The 20,443-nt window shown below is 44.0% G+C and overlaps 2 protein-coding genes across 19 annotated transcripts in view; one reads left to right on the top strand and one right to left on the bottom strand.

Annotated features, from left to right (window-relative positions):
• The window catches only part of KIAA1211 (KIAA1211 ortholog), a 210,580-nt gene extending 199,049 nt beyond the window's left edge, over positions 1-11,531 (top strand). For 7 of the 8 annotated variants that reach the window (XM_023758283.1, XM_023758281.1, XM_023758282.1 and 4 more), the window contains 3 exons: positions 8,019-8,209; positions 8,981-9,143; positions 11,338-11,531. In XM_023758283.1, the coding sequence (XP_023614051.1) occupies positions 8,019-8,209; positions 8,981-9,143; positions 11,338-11,498 (515 nt within the window). In that variant the 3' untranslated portion in view covers positions 11,499-11,531. Of the gene's footprint in view, positions 1-2,592; positions 2,730-8,018; positions 8,210-8,980; positions 9,144-11,337 lie in introns of those variants that run through there. The other variant, XM_023758284.1, reaches the window with a different exon arrangement.
• A 2,101-nt stretch (positions 11,532-13,632) lies between these two features.
• The window catches only part of AASDH (aminoadipate-semialdehyde dehydrogenase), a 34,243-nt gene continuing 27,432 nt past the window's right edge, over positions 13,633-20,443 (bottom strand). For 10 of the 11 annotated variants that reach the window (XM_023758286.1, XM_014460181.2, XM_023758287.1 and 7 more), the window contains 3 exons: positions 19,666-19,797; positions 16,661-16,925; positions 13,633-13,727 (listed from right to left, as the gene is read on the bottom strand). In XM_023758286.1, coding sequence (XP_023614054.1) covers positions 13,714-13,727; positions 16,661-16,925; positions 19,666-19,797 — 411 coding nt within the window. In that variant the 3' untranslated portion in view covers positions 13,633-13,713. Of the gene's footprint in view, positions 13,728-16,432; positions 16,926-19,665; positions 19,798-20,443 lie in introns of those variants that run through there. The other variant, XM_023758290.1, reaches the window with a different exon arrangement.

Here is a 20,443-nt window from a genome sequence, read left to right as displayed (position 1 = left end):
CCCTCAACGGTGCTGATGTTGCTAAGGGTGTGAAAGAAGCAAGGATCACAGGCAATTGAAGAGGCAGAAAAACTGTTGATTTGGATAAAGGAAAAGCAGGTGGCCAGTGACAGCATTTCCGAGGCAGTGATATATGAACAAGCAAAGATACGCTGCTTCTGACCTGAAAGACATCTCTGGAATGAGTGCTGAAAGTGATTCCTTTAAGGCTAGTAGCAGGTGGTTCAATAAATGTAAGAAAAGCAGTGTTTGTTTATGGATTAAGCAGTACATTAGACATGTACTATATACAAGAAAGGTTAAAACAGGGAGTCATTTGGGGGGTCTGGAATGGATTAATTCAGTTTACATTATTTCTTTAAAATGGGGGAAATGATTTAGTTTTTGAACAAACCGCTTCTCAAACAGCCTTCCGGAGCTAATTAAGTTTGAGAACCGAGGTTCCACTGCATTTGCTACTTTTGGATTGGCTGTGGGACAACAGTCCGAAAGCTGGTGCGTAAGCAAGCTGTGGTGGCGTCTGGGCCGTCAGCCAAGTCCCTCAGATAAACGCCATCTGGAAGCTGATGCGAAGTTTCAGCGTCCATTCAGGCTTGGAGGCAGTCTTTTGTTTCTGCCGACAGTCATTACCTGGTGGACCTCCCTTACATCTCTCTCCCCTTTTCTGGCCCACTGTAATTTAATTTAGGACACTCCCAAATTTTTCTCATCACTTTTCCACTCTTCTTCACCATTTTGGAAATCCGAACTGATTCTGCTATATATCTGGGGCTCACGCCCATTCATATTTACCGAACACAAGTTAAAGGTGCCCACGGCAATGAAATACCCCAATGAATGAAGATGCCCCGGTCATTGGGAGGGGCAGTGAGGGTAAAGACTGGGCTTGCCTAGACTATCACTGCTGTCTCTGGGCAGTAGCAATACCACAGTAGGCAGGTAGGGGGCTTCCAGCAGCTCCACCGGCCTGGGCCTCTGCGTGAATAATTGGCTGGGTCTCAGGTTTATGCAAAATGCTCTACAACGGCACCCCCACGCCACCAGCTTGCCACTGGGAAGCCCTCCAGTAGAGAAATTGTAGAGCCACCCTCACTCCTGGCTGCCCCTCTTGGCTCTTCAGACCGGATGTTTGGGACCGCTCCCTGGCCACTTGGATTGGCTTTGGGACCCCTAAGAGCTTTTACCTGGTAGTTCTCACTTCTGTTTTGCAGAGCAGGCCAAGTGTGGCCATAGCCCAGAATTCTCACATCTCAGAGAAATTCTCCCCTGAGGTGTTTTAGGGAGGGATTTTTTTTATTTCTTCTGTTTAATTGTTTAGGGTTAGGGTGGTTCTTGCAGAGAAAAGAGCCTGTGTCCTGAGGGGTATTTGTTGGTTGCTCACCCTGCCACCCGACTTAACCTAGACTTGACCGGTTTCCTGGATTGTCGACCAGCAGTTTCCAAACCATTTCTCCCTGATGGTTTCTGTCTGTCCTGACAGTGAGGAGCCCGTTTTTCAGCCTTTGGTTTTCCTTTCAGCCTCTGCACTGGGCCCCGGGGAGATAGCCACAGTGAGTCCCTGGGAGCCCATTAAGAGAGGTCCCTTAGTTGGACGCAATCCCCGTTGGCTTTCAGAGCTAGGTATTTGGGGGGCCTTGTCTCTCAGGCAGAAGTCTTAGAATTTGAGGCACCAAATGTAGGGTCCACCCCCGCCCCCTTTCCTCCCCCCAGGTTGTGAGTTGCAATGCCTGGGGTGGGATTTATGGTGAAATTGTGTCTCAGTCTCTCCTGTTCATTTGCCCAATGCAGTGGCTCTCAACCTTGGCTGCACATTAGAATCACCTGGGAATCTTTTTAAAATCCTGATTTCTGGGCCTCATCCTCCAGAAATTCTGTTTCTTTGTTATGGGGTGGGGCCACAACATTAGCAACAAAGAAACAGAATTTCCAGAGGATGAGGCCCAGGGATCAGGTGATTTGATTTGAGAACCACTGGCCCAATGTGTAGGGGTCACTCAACTAGTTTCTGGATTTTAGTCAGAGGCAGTTGTTCTGTATGTAGCTGCAGACTCGGTATGTCTGTGGGAGGAGGGGGTTCGGGACCCTATGTCACCATCCTGAACCAGAACACCCATTTTTAGTTTTTTAAAATATGTTTTATTGATTTTTAGAGAGAGAGAGAGGAGAGGGAGAGATAGAAACGGCAATAAGAGAGAATCATCCATCTGCTGCCACCTGCACGCCCCCTACTGGGGATAGAGGCTGCAACTCGGGCATGTTCCCTGACCCGGAATGGAGACTCAAGCCTCTGGGTGCCTGGGTCCATGCTCAACCACTGAGCCATACCGGCCAGGCCCCCACTTTTAGTTTTCACATTAGCTTTTGCACCGGTAACTTTTGTAGTCATCAAAGCCCCTCTCACAGCCTGGCCTGCTCCAGCACACTCCTATCTTCTCCCCTAAAAAATAATGTTCCAATGCTGCATCTTTCTCTTACACTTTTCCCTTTGGTTATAATTTTCTACCAAAAGCTATTCCTGCCCCTGTTTTCTTTATCAGTATCCAGATTCTAGGTTGTCAGGCTCCACTAACTGACTTTTTCTTTATTTGGTAGAAAAGAAGCATGAAAACAAGGGCCGTATGCCTTGTGACTGGTTGCTGCCTAAAGACTCTTCTGTCTGACTCTAGACCAGGGCTGACCAAATTTGTTTGACTAAACACCCCATTGGAATAAATTGCCTGGTTCTCCAATTTATTTGTTAACTGTGTCCATGTTAAAACCCCTGGAGCGCCATATACACACTTAGGGTGCAGTTCACTGAAGCAGTAGAGGATGTAAATCCATATTGCAAATTGTGGCATTATCTTTTATTTCTTTGGCCAACTTCTTGTCAGATCTGATTTCTTCACAAAGTGGCAGGCAAAGAGCTTGCTTGTCAGCTCTACTGTGGCCTCATGCTTGCATTAGGAAGTAGAGTAAATCTGTGGTCTGTTTGCAGGAATTGTCCATTTCATAAAGATCAAAGGAGATGGGACATTCATAAACTTACCTAACCGCAGAACCTCACTCCTCGCCGTATGCTTAAAGCCAAGCCAGTGAGGACAGGATTGCTGGTTCTCGTCTGAGCGCTCCCAGCTTCCCCCGGGAGTCTCTACACATGCCATTTGTTGTACCTGGCCTTCCGGTCTATGGGCTGAGTGAGAATGTCAATGCCAGTCTAAACATCAAATACTAGAGGCTCGATGCACAAAAATTTGTGCACTCAGAGGGGGAGTCCCTCAGCCTGGCCTGTGCCCTCTCGCAGTCTGGGACCCCTCAGGGGATAACCACCTGCTGGCTTAGGCCTGCTCCCCGGGGGATTGGGCCTAAGCTGGCAGTCAGACATCCCTCTGGAAGCCCAGGAGCCCTCAGGGGATGCCCACTTGCCAGCAGGGAGCAGGCCTAAGCTGCAGTCGGACATCCTTAGCGCTGCTGAGGAGGCGGGAGAGGCTCCCACCACCACCGCTGTACTGGCAGCCGTCAGCCTGGCTTGTGACTGAGCAGAGTTCCCCCTGTGGGAGCACACTGACCACCAGGAGGCAGCTCCTGCATTGAGCATCTGTCCCCTGGTGATCAATGTGTGTCATAGTGACCAGTCATTCCCAGTGGTTCTGCTGTTAGGGTCAATTTGCATATTACCCTTTTATTATATAGGATAGAGGCCTAGTGCATGGCTGGGGGCCGGCTGGTTTGCCCTGAAGGGTGTCCGGATCAGGGTGGGGGCCCGCTGGGGTGCCTGGCCAGCCTGGGTGAGGGGCTGAGGGCCATTTTCAGACTGGCCACGCTCCCTTCAGGGTGGGGGTCCCCGCTGGAGTGCCTAGCCAGCCTGGGTGAGGAGCTGAGGGCCGTTTTCAGACTGGCCACAGCCCCTTCAGGTTAGGGGTCCCCCCCTGGGGTTCCTGACAAGCCTGGGTGAGGGGCTGATGGCTGTTAGCAGGCTTGCCACAGCCCTTTCAGTGTGGGGGTCCCCACTTGGGTGCCTGGCCAGCCTGGGTGAGGGGCTCAGGGCCGTTTTCTGGCTGGCCACAGCCCCTTCAGAGTGGGGGGTCCTGCTGGGGTGCCTGGCCAGTCTGGGTGAGGGGCTGATGGCTGTTTGCAGGCTGGCCATGGCCCCCAGCCACCCAAGCTCCCAGTGAAGGCTGGCTGGAAGCAGGTATCTGGGATTTATTTAGCTTCTATAATTGAAACTTTGTTGCCTTCAGTGGAGGCCAGAGCTGGCCAGGGCAGGCAGGAAGCTTGGCTTCCTCCATCGCTGGGGCAACCAAGCCTCCTGCTTGCTCCAGCTCTGTGGCTGCTGGCCGCCATCTTGGTTGGGTTAATTTGCATATAGTCACTGATTGGTTGGTGGGTGTGGCTTGGGGCATAGCGAAGGTATGGTCAATTTGCATGTTTGTCTTAGATTAGATTAGATTAGATTAGAAAAGCTTGATTTCACTTTTATTTTTATATTTTTAAAAGATATATAAATAGAAATTCTAAGCTTTTCTTCCTTTACCCCCAGTGAATGGCCTTGCGCATCCCCTAGGGCACACACACCCTTTTTGTTTGAGACCACTGCTTTAGAAAGAGGTTTCTATTCCTGGGACCGAGGCCAGTGAGGACCAATACCAAGGGGAAGACACTGGGAGGGCGGAGACTCTGAACCAATCCTGATGGGAATTAAAATAGCAATGATCGCCCAACCCCCCCATCCCCCCCACCCCCCGCCGTGTTTCTCCTGTAACACTTTGATTACAGATATCTCATTCGGAAACTCACAGCCCCTGAGCCCCTGATGGCGGGTAGAACAGATAGTAACTGGCCTTTTCTCCAAGCACTGACCCTGGGGAGCAATGACTAGAACCCCGTAAATGCCAGGAGATGCCTGCGTGTCTCCCCGGGACCTGAAGGAGGGAACTTAAGTGGGCTGTGGTTCTGCTTGTCCACTGAGTTTAGAATGAGAGAGAATAGGTTTAAACACTGCAACAAAATAAAATTTTAATGAGATATTCTGAACTCCCCGACCAAAGAGGTTATGTGATTAACAAAGAACATCTCTATCTTTCAAAACCTTGAATGAAATGAGTGATTTTACTGCTTTGGAAAATTTCAACAGTCATCCTTTGTGCTTAATCATTTACAAAGTGTTTTATAACATTTAGTTCAGCCTCACGGCATATGTAGAGGTAGACAATCTTAGCTCAGTTTTACAGATGACAACACCAACATCTGAGAAGTCTGATGACTTGCCTGCTCCCCACAGTGGTAAAGCCAGTTTGGGGAAGAGTTCTCTCCCAGGTAAAATGATCTTCCCAGTAACCTAGGACCGCCTCCAGTAACTCTCACCTGGCATTTCTAAAATGCTGTTAGCCTTTAAAAACATTTCTCATTATGTCCTCATGTTACTTCTTGGACCTTACTCATATATTTGTTCAAAACAACATTGTTTAAAAATGCCGTAGGATTTAGCAAAGTCTTCTTGTCTTGTTCCTTTTCTTGCAGTTCTTTTAAACCTGATCTATGATTCTCATTTTTCCCTGCATCTCTTGGATAATATTTTGGGCACAGTTCTTTTAGTCACTTTAGAAAACAATTTTTATTGTGGTCAAAGTGTGTAACATAAAATTGGCTATCTTTTCTCAGTGTACAGTTCAGTAGTCTTAAGCATATTTCACATTGTACACAGCAAATTTTTCATCTTGCAAAACTGAAACTCTATAAGCATTAAACAACATTCAACTTTCTGTTTCTATGAATCTGACTACTCTAGAAGCATCACATAAGTGGAATCATCTAGTATTGTCTTTTTTGGTGACTGGCTTATTTCACTTAGTACAATGTCTTCAAGGTTCATCCATATTGTAGCATATGACAGGATTCCCTTCCTTCTTAAGCTGAATGACCTACCCTTGTGTGTATATACCACACTTGGTTTATCCATTCATCTGTCCATGGACACTTAGATTGCTTGCACCGCTTGGCTCGTTTGACTAGTGCTGCTATGACCATGGGTGTGCAAACATCCCATGTACTTTTGGATAAAAGCCCAGAAATGGAATTGCCAGGTTCTATGGTAGTTCTATTTTTAATTTTTTTCAGAACTAACCTGTTTTCCACACCAGCTGTACCATTTTATATTCCCACCAATAGTGCACAGAATTCTAATTTTCCACATCCTCGCCAACACTTGTTATTTTCTGTTGATTTTTTTTTTACGGTAGCCATCCTAATGGGTGCGAGGTGATACCCTCATTGTGGTTTTGATTTGCATTTCCCTAGTAATTAGTGATGTTGAGCATCTTTCTATATGCTTGTTGGTCATTTGTATGTCTTCTTAAGAGAAATGTCTATTCCAGTCCTTTGTTCATTTTTAATTGGGTATTTTGTTTTTTGTTGTTAAGCGGTCGGAGTTCTTCCTATAGTTTCTGTCACTTTTTGAAAAGAAAAAGTCCCCTAGGCACTTGCAGTAACAACAGTCTCATGTTAGTAATTAATATGTCCCCTCCAGTGTCACAATCAGAACTCCAAACACTATTTCAAATTAAAGTGTCTCCCTTCTTAGAGGAGTTAAGTAGCTTTCCTAAGGTCACAAAAGGTCAAACCCAGGTCTGCTCAGTTCTAGAGCCCAACCTCAGCTACCACCCATCTGTGAAGTGTGTTTACCCCAGTTGCATAGGCAAGACAGTCAATGTAAGAGAAACACAGGCTGGAAGCCGGAAGCCCACGGTTCACAATTCAGCCTGTACACTAACTGCTGGGTGACCTCGGACACGGGACTTGGTCACTGTGGACCTCAATACTCACGTCTATCAAAGGAGGGCACTGGGCCAAAATCATGGTTCCCACTGGGTTCCTCAGAGCCCTGCTGCCCTTAGCAGCCCCTGGGGCAGAGCAGTGCCCCCATTTTCCTCTTTCATACTTTGGGGTTCAACATAGGATACTGTTTGTAAGGGGGAAAAGTTTTTGCACAAATTTTGAAAAGCAATAAATTAAAAAAGAACAATGAATCAAATAACCCCCTGGGTCCCTGGTGGGTCTGAGATTTTATGACACGAGATTTTTTTCTCTTTAGAGGGAAGAGAAAGGCTCTTGTTTCTGTTGATCAAAGATAGTACTTTCCTACCCAGTGGAGTCGCTCAGGCATGAGCATGGAGTTTTACTAGGAAGGGCCAGTTGAATGTTCAGCGGGCTGATGAATACGTCACAAGTTTTAGGGGGTGAGGTACTGAGGTACGAGAACAGTTCATTTCACTGAAAGCTGGCTTTTGCCTTTACTAATTCTGGTCACAGTTCAAAGGTGTGTGTTGCAGGGGAGGGAGTCCCACACCACCAGCAATTCTCAGACACCAGCTGGTGTCTTACAATTCAACTCAAGATGGTGTTCTATTCTACAGGTTAAGGGCTTAGTCCCATAAGGCTGTACCTTCAGATCCAGGTGCTTCTGACTGGTTAAAATCAGAGGTTCCCAGGAACCCCCTCCTTGGGTTTGATTAATATTCTCGAGTGGCTCATGGAACTCAGAGAAACATTTGACTTACTAGATCACTGGTTTGTTATAAAAGGATAGAACTCGGGAACAGCCAGGTGGAAGAGATGCATACAAGGATACAAGGTATGGGGAAAGGGCGGGGAGATCCCATGCTCTCTGGGTGGCCAACCTCCCAGCACTTCCACCTCGTCACCAACCCAGAAGCTCTCCAAACCCTGACCTTTGGGGTTTTATGGAGACTTCATTACACAGGTATGATTGGTTAGATCTTTGGCCATTGATTCAACCTCCAGGCTTCCCCCCTCCCAGGAGATTGGGGGGTGAGATTGTAAATTCTAATCTTCTGATCACTCGGTTGGTTCACCCAGCAACCAGCGCCCCCCATCCTTAAGTGTGGTCCCAAAGTAGCCTCATTCACATAACATGAGACACCTTTACGCTGTCATCACTTAGCTCTGTGCCAGAAACAGGACAAAGACCAAATATGTATTTCTTATCACAAATCACAATATCAGTCTTTTTTCCCCCACAGAAAAGCCGGTGCTTCAGAGCAGACACTCTTTAGATGGCTCCAAACTTGTGGAGAAAGTTGAAACTGCGCAGCCACTGTGGATAACGTTAGCCCTGCAAAAGCAGAAGGGGTTTCGGGAGCAGCAAGCGACTCGAGAGGAGAGGAAGCAAGCGAGGGAGGCCAAACAGGCAGAAAAGCTCTCCAAGGACAACGTGAGTAGCCTGGTCTTCAGCTTTAACCTTGCCTTTCTGAGCTTGGCTCTTTTATGGCTGCAAGAACTTAAAAAAGGAAAAGAAAGTCCAGCCAGTGGGGCTCAGTGGTTGAATGTCCACCTATGAACCAGGAGGTCACAGTTCGATTCCCAGTCGGGACACATGCCAGGGTTTCAGGCTCGATCCCCAGTAAGGGGCAGCTGCTTCTCATCATTGATGTTTCTATCTCTCTCTCCCTCTCCATTCCTCTCTCAAATCAATTTTAAAAAATTTTTTTGAAAAAAAGGCTAACTGGGAGTGGTGTAGAATATCTAGAAAGAATAGAGCAATAAACAATTAACCACCATTAGGAAAGCATTTTCAGTCAGAAATTTTATTCAGTTCCCTTATGCTATTAAGGTAACTTGATTTGGCAGAATTCACAATGTAATTAGTAGCAACAATCCACACACACGACAGTTACGTGAGGAATATGAAAATGATTGTGTGGGAGCAGGGCTTTGGAGGAAATCAGTCTCTCTCTGGGACCCTGCTTTTACAGTTAACTTGACGGGGCTCTTCGAGGAAAGCTGCGTTCCCTCTTGGGGACATTTGTACTGAGCTGCTTCATGATCGGGGCCAGGGTTGGAGACACGTCGCTCCCAAGTGCACTCCAACCGCTCCTTTGGGAACAGAGGCTGGTGCTGACCGGCAGAACCCCCCAGGTCTGCACTGTGCGTCTTTGCATGTACTTAGGTTGAAAACATACTTTTCCTTTCTGTGCCCACCCAGGTCAGTGTCAGTCCACAGCCAGGAAGCAGCAGTGTCAGCAGAGCTGGATCCCTGCTCAAGTCCATGGCTCATCCAGAAGACAAGAAGCCGGAGACAGCAGGGTCCAGGCTTGAGCGCAGAGAGCAGCTGAAAAAGGCCAACACCCTTCCCACATCTGTGACAGGTAGCAAGAGCAGGACCATTTCTGTTTGACCTCAGTTACAGGTTTCTCTTCTTGGAGCATGCTTTATTTCCTCAGGTGTAATAACAGCACAGGCTGTTTCACCACCACTCTCATAAACTTAGACACTGATCATCAGCTCATCTGACAAAGACCACCAGAAACTCACTGTCAGTGGTGTGATGGCCATTGTTTTAGTAATCAGTTAGGGAGCAGAGAATCCTCTGATTTGTAGTATGTGCCATGTACTGTGGTGTAAATATTCCCACCATGGCCAGTTTCAACCTATCAATGTGGTCTGATAAATTTCTGAAGTTAACAAGGTGTGATATGAGTCATCTCCAGTGCCCCACTGCCTGTAGTCCAACAACTAGGTTTATTAACTTGCTGTAGTAAGGGAGACTACATATCTTAAGGACCTCTAAACAAAGGAAGAGATACGATTCTAGTAGGATTTGGGGAAAAGGGTGAAGTTTAGGTAAAATTTAAGTGGAGCAGAGTTTTGATAGGCTTAAAGCAAAGCGAGGGTGTGGGGTGTACATGAAGGGGTTGATATCAAGCCTGAGTTGAAAAGTAGACTCAGGGCCCCGTTTTCCTGGCACTACAACGTTAAAATAAATGTGTGAAAGTTGTATCTGAAAACCCCACCTGGAGCTCTGTAGCTGGGATGGAAACAGAAGCTGTGTTTGAGTCAGTGACCCAGGTGGCTGAGATGCTCCAAAGTGGGATGGATGGTCCCTTTCGCCAATGCGATTTCAAAGGGCAAGTGTCTGACCAGCTGTGACCAGAGAGCAAGGTTGTTCGGCTCAAAGTCCTGGATGTTAATTAACAACAGCAGTGTTGATACGTTCATGACACTTTATAAAAGATACCTACACATTTTTTAAAAATCCTTTATTCTAATAAAAGGTAAAATGATCCATAATGTTTCCAACTATGTGCTTATTACAAATCGCCTGGAGGAGGGATGAATCTAAACAAGTTTCCTCCAGGGTTAATAGGGCCTGTTGTGCACCCTGGGCAGCCCTGTTCCCAGGAGGGCATCCAACCTCCAGACCCAGGGTTTTTGTACGCCTTGGTTACCTGCGTGCTGAGTTCTGGAAATGTAAAGAGGTCTCACCATGAAAGCTTTATTTACTATTTGGTGAGGAGAAAACAGTTTTTTTGGAAACCGCTTTGGAGCACTGTACAATTTCTCAAGAACCTCCATGGGTATTATTTCATTAGGCTTTTATACCCAGGAATTAAGGGCTCTATACATTATGTGGGTGTGTCAGAGAATTAGTTCAAAATTAAGTGAGAAGCTCCAAAATCAGAGATTACGCCTTTCTCTGCCCTGATTTCTTAGAAGCTCCAAAGCAGTGGTTCTCAACCTTCCTAATGCCACGACCCCTTAATACAGTTCATGTGGTGTGACCCCCAATTTCATTGTTACAAATTGAACATAATTAAAGCATAGTGATTAATCACAAAAACAATATGTAATTATATATGTGTTTTCCGATGGTGTTAGGCGACCCCTGTGAAAGGGTCGTTTGACCCCTAAAGGGGTCACGACCCACAGGTTGAGAACCACTGCTCCAAAGGGTTACTGCAGTTCAGGTGGCTCCAGTTATGATAGCTAGCCTTGTTCTGAAATACTGTATTTGTCTTTCCCACCAGTAGTTCCTGAGGTCTGCTTGGGGTGGGAACCCTCACCTTAAGAAGTGTTTATGACGTGGTAAGAAAGCAATATGAGGCAAAAGAATTGCTAGACAAGACTGAGAGTCCTCAGAGCTGGCAGGATCTGTGGGCCTGAGGGGGAAGGAACCCCAGGCGTGCCTGGTGAGGGCGGGCACTTTTGACCTCACCAGCTTGGTAAATCCAAACTGCTTGTTTGATCGTTTTCTTCATGACATTGATTGGCTATATGATTAGAATTACAAAATTTACCTTTTATTTTTTATTATCATGCAGACCTAGCTTCTGTGCACAGAAAAAAAATGCTTCTAGAAATTATCTGAAATTAGGACTGACTGCACTGTGATCACTATAATGTTGCACGTTAACAGTTATAATCACATAGCTTGCTTTCTCTAATTCTCAACGAAGATGCCCAGTGTCTCACTGAGTTTTCCTTTCTGAATCCCATTGTATGATACATCAAAGTGTGGCTCTGACTCATACCTTTCTCCTTTTCCTTCAAAATGCAACCCAGTGGAGATCTCTGATTCGCCTCCCCCAGCGCCACTGGTGAAAGAAGTCACAAAGAGGTTTTCCACCCCAGATGCTGCTCCCGTGTCAACAGAACCAGCCTGGCTGGCTTTGGCCAAAAGGAAAGCCAAGGCCTGGAGCGACTGCCCACAGATTATTAAGTAAAGAGTGACTCTTCTCCATTCCTATTCCCAGTTATTGGCTCCTCTCTTGTCCTTTTTATTTATTCATTTTTTATATGAGGTAAAGAAACCAAGCTAGGGAAAAGAAGCATGTTTTATAGGCTCTAAAATAACATTTAGAAACTGAACTGGTGGTATTCCTTGTAAGAGTGTATTTGCACAACCCTAGGTCCTGGTGCCTTGAGCTCCTCCTAGTTCTAAAGAGAAAGTTCTGTCCGAGGGACCACAGGAAGCAAGATCTCCTAAGAACTCCTCAGGAGAGCCTGCCACCCCATTCCATAGCCCTTCCACACATGGACACCCACACACCACTGAACATGTACTTTTGCCAATCTTTATAATGGTTTTTTGACTTTGTGCTCCAGTTTCATCCAAAACCTTTACCCTGCCATATTTAAGGATTTCTATCTTTTTCTACAGCAATGGTGAAAGGACCACAGGGAGAGAGAAATAAGAACCCTCGTTCTCCTGAGAGCAGCCAGTAACTGAATTGCAAGTCACAGTCTGGCTCCCAACTCTGTGCCCATGTCTGGTTTTCATGAATTTTCCCCAACCTGAACTAACACAGAAAGGGAATCCATCCACACCTCTTCCACACTGATCCACAGGCCCCATTACACCAGGACTCTCCTTCAGGACATGTTCAACATTTGGCCCATTTGGCTCCTAGGGAACATTTTTATTTAATATGGTAAAAAACGGAAACTACAAATTCTCTTTCTGTCTGAAACTCCCCCCATCTAGTGCAGTTGTTCTTGAGATGTCCAGGCTCCATCAGCCTACTGTGAGGACAGGGCTAGAAACGTATATTCTGTCAAAACTCTTCAAATGAATTCTGATATATCCAAGGTTGAGAACCTTGGAATACACTGCTTCTACTGTAATCTAGATTTTAAAACTCTGAGAAGGGAGACTCTTTGCACCCAAAGAAGCAAAAGTGAGATGGGAAAAATAATAAAACCATTCCCCCTCCCCCAGCTGTTTAGTTAACAGGAAGATAAGATTTGGAGCCTTTGTACTAAGGATCTCCTGTGGGAAGTTTCCTTCTTTACCATAACTGACTAATTCATATTCAGAGTCAAATATTCAATAGCATTTATCATTCAGAGCATTCACCTTGCTACCTTTAAAAAACATCTCAGAGTTTTAAGTGGCCTTGTTATTATACACATGTGATACAAAGAAGGGACCTGGCTATTGAAAAGCCACATATATTCACTATTTCCTTAAATTTGCTTTACATGAAACACAGACAGACAGCAAGCCCACACATTGCTGCTGCTGATTTTACATTTCGTGGTGTTGGCACATTCCCATTTTCTTAGCTCCTGACTCCCAAGTGTAAGTACAGATCTTTTGCCCAGTGCGAGGAAAATTACATCCTTTTTTCCTCTCCTACAGAAAAACACATTTTATTATTATGCATCATTATTCTCCTTTATGCTCACTTAACAGGCAATGTGCTATTATTCTGTGCTGTTATTCTACCATTTACCTTAAAGAAAGGATGACTGGCAGTTATTTACCATATAGAAGGCATTTTCTTTCTGGAGACGATGGCTCGGCCTTATGGTAGCAGCTGGCATGTGTGGTCATAAGGATAGCCGTACTCTTGCAAGTAGGATTTAATATTATATATATATACTGGACCTTCAGACTGTTAAGAATCAATGGAACTTTAATTTTTTTTATCGCTATGGGAAGCAATATTCTACTGCATGTTTTCCAGCTGATGTTCATTTTTAAGTCAAACATGTAGACATTTGTTAGTTTCAATGATTTCCTCAGTAATATAACACTTTTTAACAGGAGTTTTTTCACCTGAGTCCTGGAATTTTAGTGCTACAGTAATTCATCTGAATTGACCTTTTCTATCATCTTACCAGTTTTGGATGTCACAGTAATGGCAGAGAGCAAGTAAAGAAATCTAACGAAGAATGGTAGATGAGTGCTCTCTGTACTGGCTCACTTACCATAAAGCCCATACGAAATAGGAGAAATAACTCAGTTAAAAAGTTTCCTTCAAAATCTTTAAAAGACGAGTATACTGAGGAAAGCACAGTCACAGCATTTACTTCCAACAACTTCTAAAGGATATATGTTTAATATTTCATGTAAAAATTACTCCAAATTTGCACTAAATACCAATGAAGTGTTATTTTGCTCTAATTGTGTTGCAGTCTTTTCTCATCAACAAACTATGGGGGAAATTCTGTAAAAACAAAAAATTCAAGACTTTTAAAAAAATCCTATTGCAATGTTAAATACACAGGTGGTTTTTTGTTTATTTGTTTTTAATTAAAACATACACACACTTCCCTTGGCAAGGTTATAGATGATTAACCTCTGTTCATAGACATATATATATATAACTAGAGTTTTTGTTTACTTTTTAAATTTTTCAAGTGCAATTGTTTCTTATACATTAATTACTATTAAATTATCATTTTAGCCAGTTATCAGCAAATTGTAGTATGTATTGTCTCTTCTTGTGACATTTAGCTTAATTGCTTATTTTAAAGCAGAAATATTAGCGTTACAAGTGTCTTGCAATATTTTTACCAACAATAAAATTAAGTAGAGGCTTAACCATGAAAATACCTTAGTGTGATTTTAATATTATTTTTAGATTTTGGTTGTATAAAGTTTTAATGTAAAATGTCCACTATTGAAGGAAAATGATCTTTCAATAAAAAATACCCACAAGATCTTTAGCACCAACAGAATTTCCTTTTCAAGTTTATGTCTTTACTAATTTCAAGCAAGCTCATATTTACATAGCTTTTGTTGCAAAAGAAATACTTCAAGGCATTTTATATGGTACCTTATTATATTTTTTACTAGGTGTTTTTGGAGAAAACTAATGAATAGGGTCAAATAAAATGTTTATCTTAATCCTCAGTTGGAATCAAATGGTCTGTGTCTCAGACAATATGATCCTACAACCTCCTTACTCAGAGTGTGGGTGATGGAACAGCAGCATGTTTCAAAGCTGAATGCATGTGAAAAACACAGCTTAGGGCCCCGGGCCAGAGCTACTGACCCACATGGCTGGACTAGGTCGGAGTGAGTGATGTGGGTGAAGTACTCGCCTTGGTGCACAAAAACTCAAATACTGTTTTGGAGGCGAGTCCAAGATGGTGGTATAGGAGGTTGCTAAGCTTGCCCTCTTCCAAAAATACATCAAATGTATACCTATATTTAGAGCAGTTCCTCCTGAGAGACAACTGAGGGCCAATAGAACAGCCTCTGCACAACAAACAAGAGAGACCACACAGAAGAGGCTGGGAACCACAGCAGCTCTCCAGGAGCTGAGGGAACTCTCCAGGACAGGAAAAACCGGTGAGCGCCACTGTTTACATTTCTCCTGCACTTGGATGGCGGGCCCAAGTCCTATCCAGGTTCTCTGGCTGACCAGCAGGGCCATGTTTGCATGTCCCCAGCACCCTTCCTGGAGCTAGATCCAGCAGGATCAGGAGGGTGCCATAGCCCGCACACATGAGGCCCCTGCACCTGCAGATTGATACTTAAACTCTAAAAAAGATGCCCTAACCGGTTTGGCTCAGTGGATAGAGCGTCAGCCTGTGGACTGAAGGGTCCCGGGTTCGATTCCAGTCAAGGGCATGTACCTTGGTTGCGGGCACATCCCCAGTGTGAGGTGTGCAGGAGGCAGCTGATTGATGTTTCTATCTCTCTCCCTTCTTCTCTGTAAAAAATCAATAAAAAAAATACAAAAAAAAGAACCACACAGGCGTGCGCTCGCTCGCGCGCTCTCTCGCGCTCTCTCTCTCTCTCTTTCTCTCTCTCTCCCCCCCTCTCCCCCCCTCCCCCCCCAGAGCAGGTGCTCAAATCTTATCACATGTACTTTCCTAAGCTCCAAGGGCCCTTCTCTTGCCTCTGTAACTTGTTTCCTTAGCCCATTTCTTCTATGGCTCACTTTTACTACCTCTATAACTTTCTAAGCAAACTTCCTCTTATAATTTTGAAAAAAAAATGTGATACATATATACAATGGAAAACTACCCAGCCATAAAAAAGATGAAATACTGCCATTTGACCTAATGTGGGTGAATTTTGAGAGTATTATACTAAGTGAAATAAATCAGGTGGAAAAAGACAAGAACTGTATGATTTTACTTGTATGGGGGATATAAAACCAAAAGCAATAAATGAACAAATAAACTCACAGATACAGACAACAGAATGGTGGTTACCAAAGTGGAAGGGGGTGGGGGAAAGATGAGGAGGGTAAAGGGGGTCAAATATATGGTGACAGAAGGAGACTAGACTTCAGCTGGTGAGCACACAATAGAGTATGCAGATGTCATAAAGTTGTACACCTGAAATTTATATAAGGTTATTAACCAATGCTATCCCAATAAATTTTATTTAAAAAATTTAATAAGGGACCTAATTTGATGAATAGCTCCTACCTTTAAAAATCTTTTGTTACAAATCTCAGTATAAATGAGTGAATGGTGTATTACCTCACAGATTAAGTTTTTAAGCCACTAAGTATATTCTGATCTTGTTTTTCAGAGGTCTTCTATAAAAAAAATAAAATATCTGTAGCCTAATTTAATATATTTTTTATTGATTTTTTACAGAGAGGAAGGGAGAGAGATAGAGAGTTAGAAACATCGATGAGAGAGAAACATCGACCAGCTGCCTCCTGCACATCTCCTACTGGGGATGTGCCCGCAACCCAGGTACATGCCCTTGACCGGAATCGAACCCGGGACCTTTCAGTCCGCAGGCCGACGCTCTATCCACTGAGCCAAACCGGTTTCGGCTGTAGCCTAATTTAGAAAGTGCTACTAAATATATTGATGTTTTGTTTTATAACTCCTTTTACAAGTATTGTTGCTCCTACAGGAAATAAAATATGGCTGTTCTCCAATAAAGTGTAATAGACAAGTTTCTTAAACAAAATATAATCTTTATCATAAAATAAGACCATCCACATTCTTTATAATGATAAATATTGTCAAACATCTCAGATATATTCTAATTAAGACTGTACTTATTTTTAATTGCTATCCAATAAATCTAGACAATAAACATAATTATTTCTACATCCAACAATAAGCATTGATTCCCAAACCACAGGAGAAGAGAATACCTCTCCAGGAAGTTCATACATACTTTGCAATTGTCCACTCTTAGATTCCAAGATCCACAGTTTCCCATCAGTAGATGCTGCTGCGAGCAACGTTTCATTGCTGTACTTGTTATGGAAAGCAAATGGTGTTGAATATACCCTTGAGGTAGTTTCAAATTTCCATTGGAGATGACCTTTCATAGTACAACAGTAGATAAAGCAATCATGGGAACCAAAAAATATTTCTTGCTCTGATGTGGAGGGACATGGGGATGAAAAGATGGGTTCACTGGTAGAGAACTGCCAAACCTGAAGGGTTATAATGGCAGAAATAATTAATTCATCTCATTTCAACAATTCTGTATATTAAAGCTTTATGAAATTCTCAAACTGTAAGAGATGTAGGCTATTGAATGATTACTACACACAGAAAAAAATGGCTTTTTCTGAAAAGTGGAACTCTTAGATTTGACCTGTCCCAGTGGTAAAATCTAGCACAAAATATACAAAGTATCCTTGTTACATGAGTCATTGCTATGCATAATATGAAATAAAATTAATTTGAACCCCATCCAAAAGTTATTACTAGTATGTTCTGAGACACTGAGTTCAAAAATAAAACTGCACTGAGTTTTCAATGTATCTTATCAAAAACTGTATCATATATTGTTAGTCTCCTAATGTAGGGAGAAGGAAGGAAGTGGACTGAAAGGAAGAGTTCATGTTCAATAATTAAAGCTTTAAACAAGAAGTTATGAGATGTGTCTGACCTGTGGATATCTACTATTTATTTATTTCAAAGCTACTAAAACCTGTTGGCCAATATTTTGAAGAAAAGGCATAAGTCTAAGATAGTGTTTACAAATTTACAGTAACAGCAGCATAATAATAATAATAAAAAAAAAGAATGGCGCCGAACCGGTTTGGCTCAGTGGATAGAGCGTCGGCCTGCGGACTCAAGGGTCCCGGGTTCGATTCCAGTCAAGGGCATGTACCCTGGTTGCGGGCACATCCCCAATGGGGAATGTGCAGGAGGCAGCTGATTGATGTTTCTCTCTCATCGATGTTTCTAACTCTCTATCCCTCTCCCTTCTTCTCTGTAAAAAATCAATAAAATATAAAAAAAATAAATAAAAAAGAATGGGCATATTCATGAAATCCTATATAATAAAAGCCCAGCGACCGAAACGGTAGAACAACCAGAACGACCAGAGACCAGAACTACTGGACCCTTGCCCAGGCTGGCCCTGCCCCCCAGCAGGGACCCCCCACCCCGATCAGGGGCATGGCCGGCCTGAAAACCGCCCAAGGCCCTTCACCCAGGCCAGCCCCCCCCAAGCGGGGACCCCCCACCCCAAATGGGGGCGTGGCCAGCCTGCAAACCCCCGGTGGCCCCTCGCCCAGCCAGCCCCACCCCCGAGTGGGGAACCCCACCCTGATCGGGGGCATGGCCGGCCTGCAAACCGCCTGTGGCCCCTTGTCCCAGTCAGCCCTGCCCCCAGTGGGGACTCCTACCCCGATCCAGGCCCCCATCAGGGCAGGCCAGCCGGCCCCCACCCATGCACCAGGCCTCTATCCTATATAATAAAAGGGTAATATGAAAATTGACCCTAACAGCAGAACAAACATATGCAAATTGACCCTAACGGCAGAACGACTGCTGGACCAGTCCTATGAGGCGCACTGACCACCTCTTAGTTCCTTTCCCCGGCTAGCAGGCTCCGATCGCCTGATGGCAAATGGGGAGCCGGGGTTGGGTGGCGGGGGACGTGGGCGGCGCCAGACCAAGGCCCCCGCCCCGCCGGTTGCCCCATATACAGAGGGCAACCTGAGACAGGGCAGGGCCAGCAAGTGGGTGGGAACACCCAACCTTTCAGTCCCTTCCCCCAGCCGTCAGGTACCAATCACCCAATAGCGAACGGGGAACCGGGGGTGGGTGGCGGTAGCGGGGGCGGGGCCGACTGCGGGCAGCCAGGGAAGATGGTCCTGATCACAGGCCAGGACTAGGGACCATACCCGCACACGAATTTCATGACCGGGCCTCTAGTATGATTTATAATCTCAGTTCTGTCCCTGACTTGGACAAAGTCACTTTAACCTTTCTAAGGTTCATCTAAACAAACGGGAATAATAGCATTTGCCTCTTCAAACTACTTTGTAAATAAAAACATTATGTAAACAAAATAAAAGACTTCAAAAAGTGACTCTCGCACAGAGCAAAAGAATCTGCTAGGCAATGAGGGGTGAATGAAGAGCATATGGAGTCAACTCTAGCCATCAATGGGCTCACTCATGTTGGAGCTAGCGCACTCTCAAATCCACAAAGTAATCCCCCAAATCAAAACCCCAGCTGCAGTTGTGCCAAATGATAGTCACTTGCAGGTACTTAAAGGAGTGGAGATACTGCGTCCAACAAAAGATCTAATATAACCCAGAAGGAGCCTACCCTGCTAGTCATGAAGTTGAATATGTGACCCCCATATAAGGCAATGTGGGTTATACAAGAGATTTTGGTTTTCATAGAGAAAGCAGGGACTTCTTTAAATTTTCGTAACCTCAAAAGAAGTTATAATAAAATTGGTTTCAAGCTGTAAATTTTTAAAAACTGGGAGGAGGGGAATAGCACAAGTATAACAATGTTTGGATAGAATCTTTGAAATATATTGCACCAATTCACAAATTAAGAAATGTATGGCCTGGCCAGAGTGGCTCAGTTGGTTGAGTATCTTCCTGTGCACCAAAATGTTGCCAGTTAGATTCCCAGTCAGGGCACATACCTGGGTTTGATCCCAGTCTGGCAGGTATGGTAAGGCAACCAATTGATGTTTCCCTCTCACATGGATCTCTCTCTGATTCTCTAAGCATGTCCTCAGGTGAGGATTCAAAAAAAAAAAAAAAAAGAATAAAGAAAAGAAACCCATGGCCTGATAAAACAGAACTAGTTTTTTAACATGAATTGAATAATGACATTTAAAGTTTTACTTCAGTTGTCACCAACTACTACTATTCCTTTGAGAAAGATACATAAAATAGTACCAGAAAAATTTACCTGTTCTCCAAAGTGAGTAAAGCAAAGTAAATTCCCATCTACACAGCCAATACAAACATACTGCAGGCAACACCTTGGGGAAGAGAAGAGCGGTTTCCCACAGCAATGTTTCCAAACTCTATTTCCAGTGGCCTGTCATGGGCAAAAAGCAATTCATAGCATTTCAATCTTTCTAATCAATTAACTGTATAAAACAAACTTATAAATCTCTAGGGGGCAAAGCTATAAAACATCAGAAAATGCTATAATGACATGCTGACATAAACGAGGCTAGTACACATATACACAGCTATAAAATCAATCAGTACTATCTATGAGAGCTAAAAACTTGCACTAAAGCCAAAACCGGTTTGGCTCAGTGGATAGAGCGTCAGCCTGCGGACTGAAAGATCCCAGGTTCGATTCCGGTCAAGGGCATGTACCTGGGTTGCGGGCACATCCCCAGTAGGAGATGTGCAGGAGGCAGCTGGTCGATGTTTCTCTCTCATCGATGTTTCTAACTCTCTGTCCCTCTCCCTTCCTCTCTGTAAAAAATCAATAAAATATATTTAAAAAAAAACAAAAAAAACTTGCACTAAAGCCAGGAAAGAAATAACTAGCACATAGTATCTATCCTTAGACCATCCTAACTTCTAATGTAAGAAAATTTTATTTTAAAAAATAGATAAAAGACATGCACAGATCTTAGTTGATTTCTGTCAGCTTTCTAGACTTCATGTCAGTCATTCTTAATGAGTTCTGGTTTAGTGATATCTGGACTATGGCTAACCAAAACTAC

The sequence above is a fragment of the Myotis lucifugus genome, unplaced genomic scaffold (genome assembly GCF_000147115.1).
Source record: "Myotis lucifugus unplaced genomic scaffold, Myoluc2.0 scaffold_127, whole genome shotgun sequence".
Classification (NCBI taxonomy): Eukaryota; Metazoa; Chordata; class Mammalia; order Chiroptera; family Vespertilionidae; genus Myotis; species Myotis lucifugus.
This window is presented reverse-complemented; position numbering and strand designations above follow the sequence as displayed.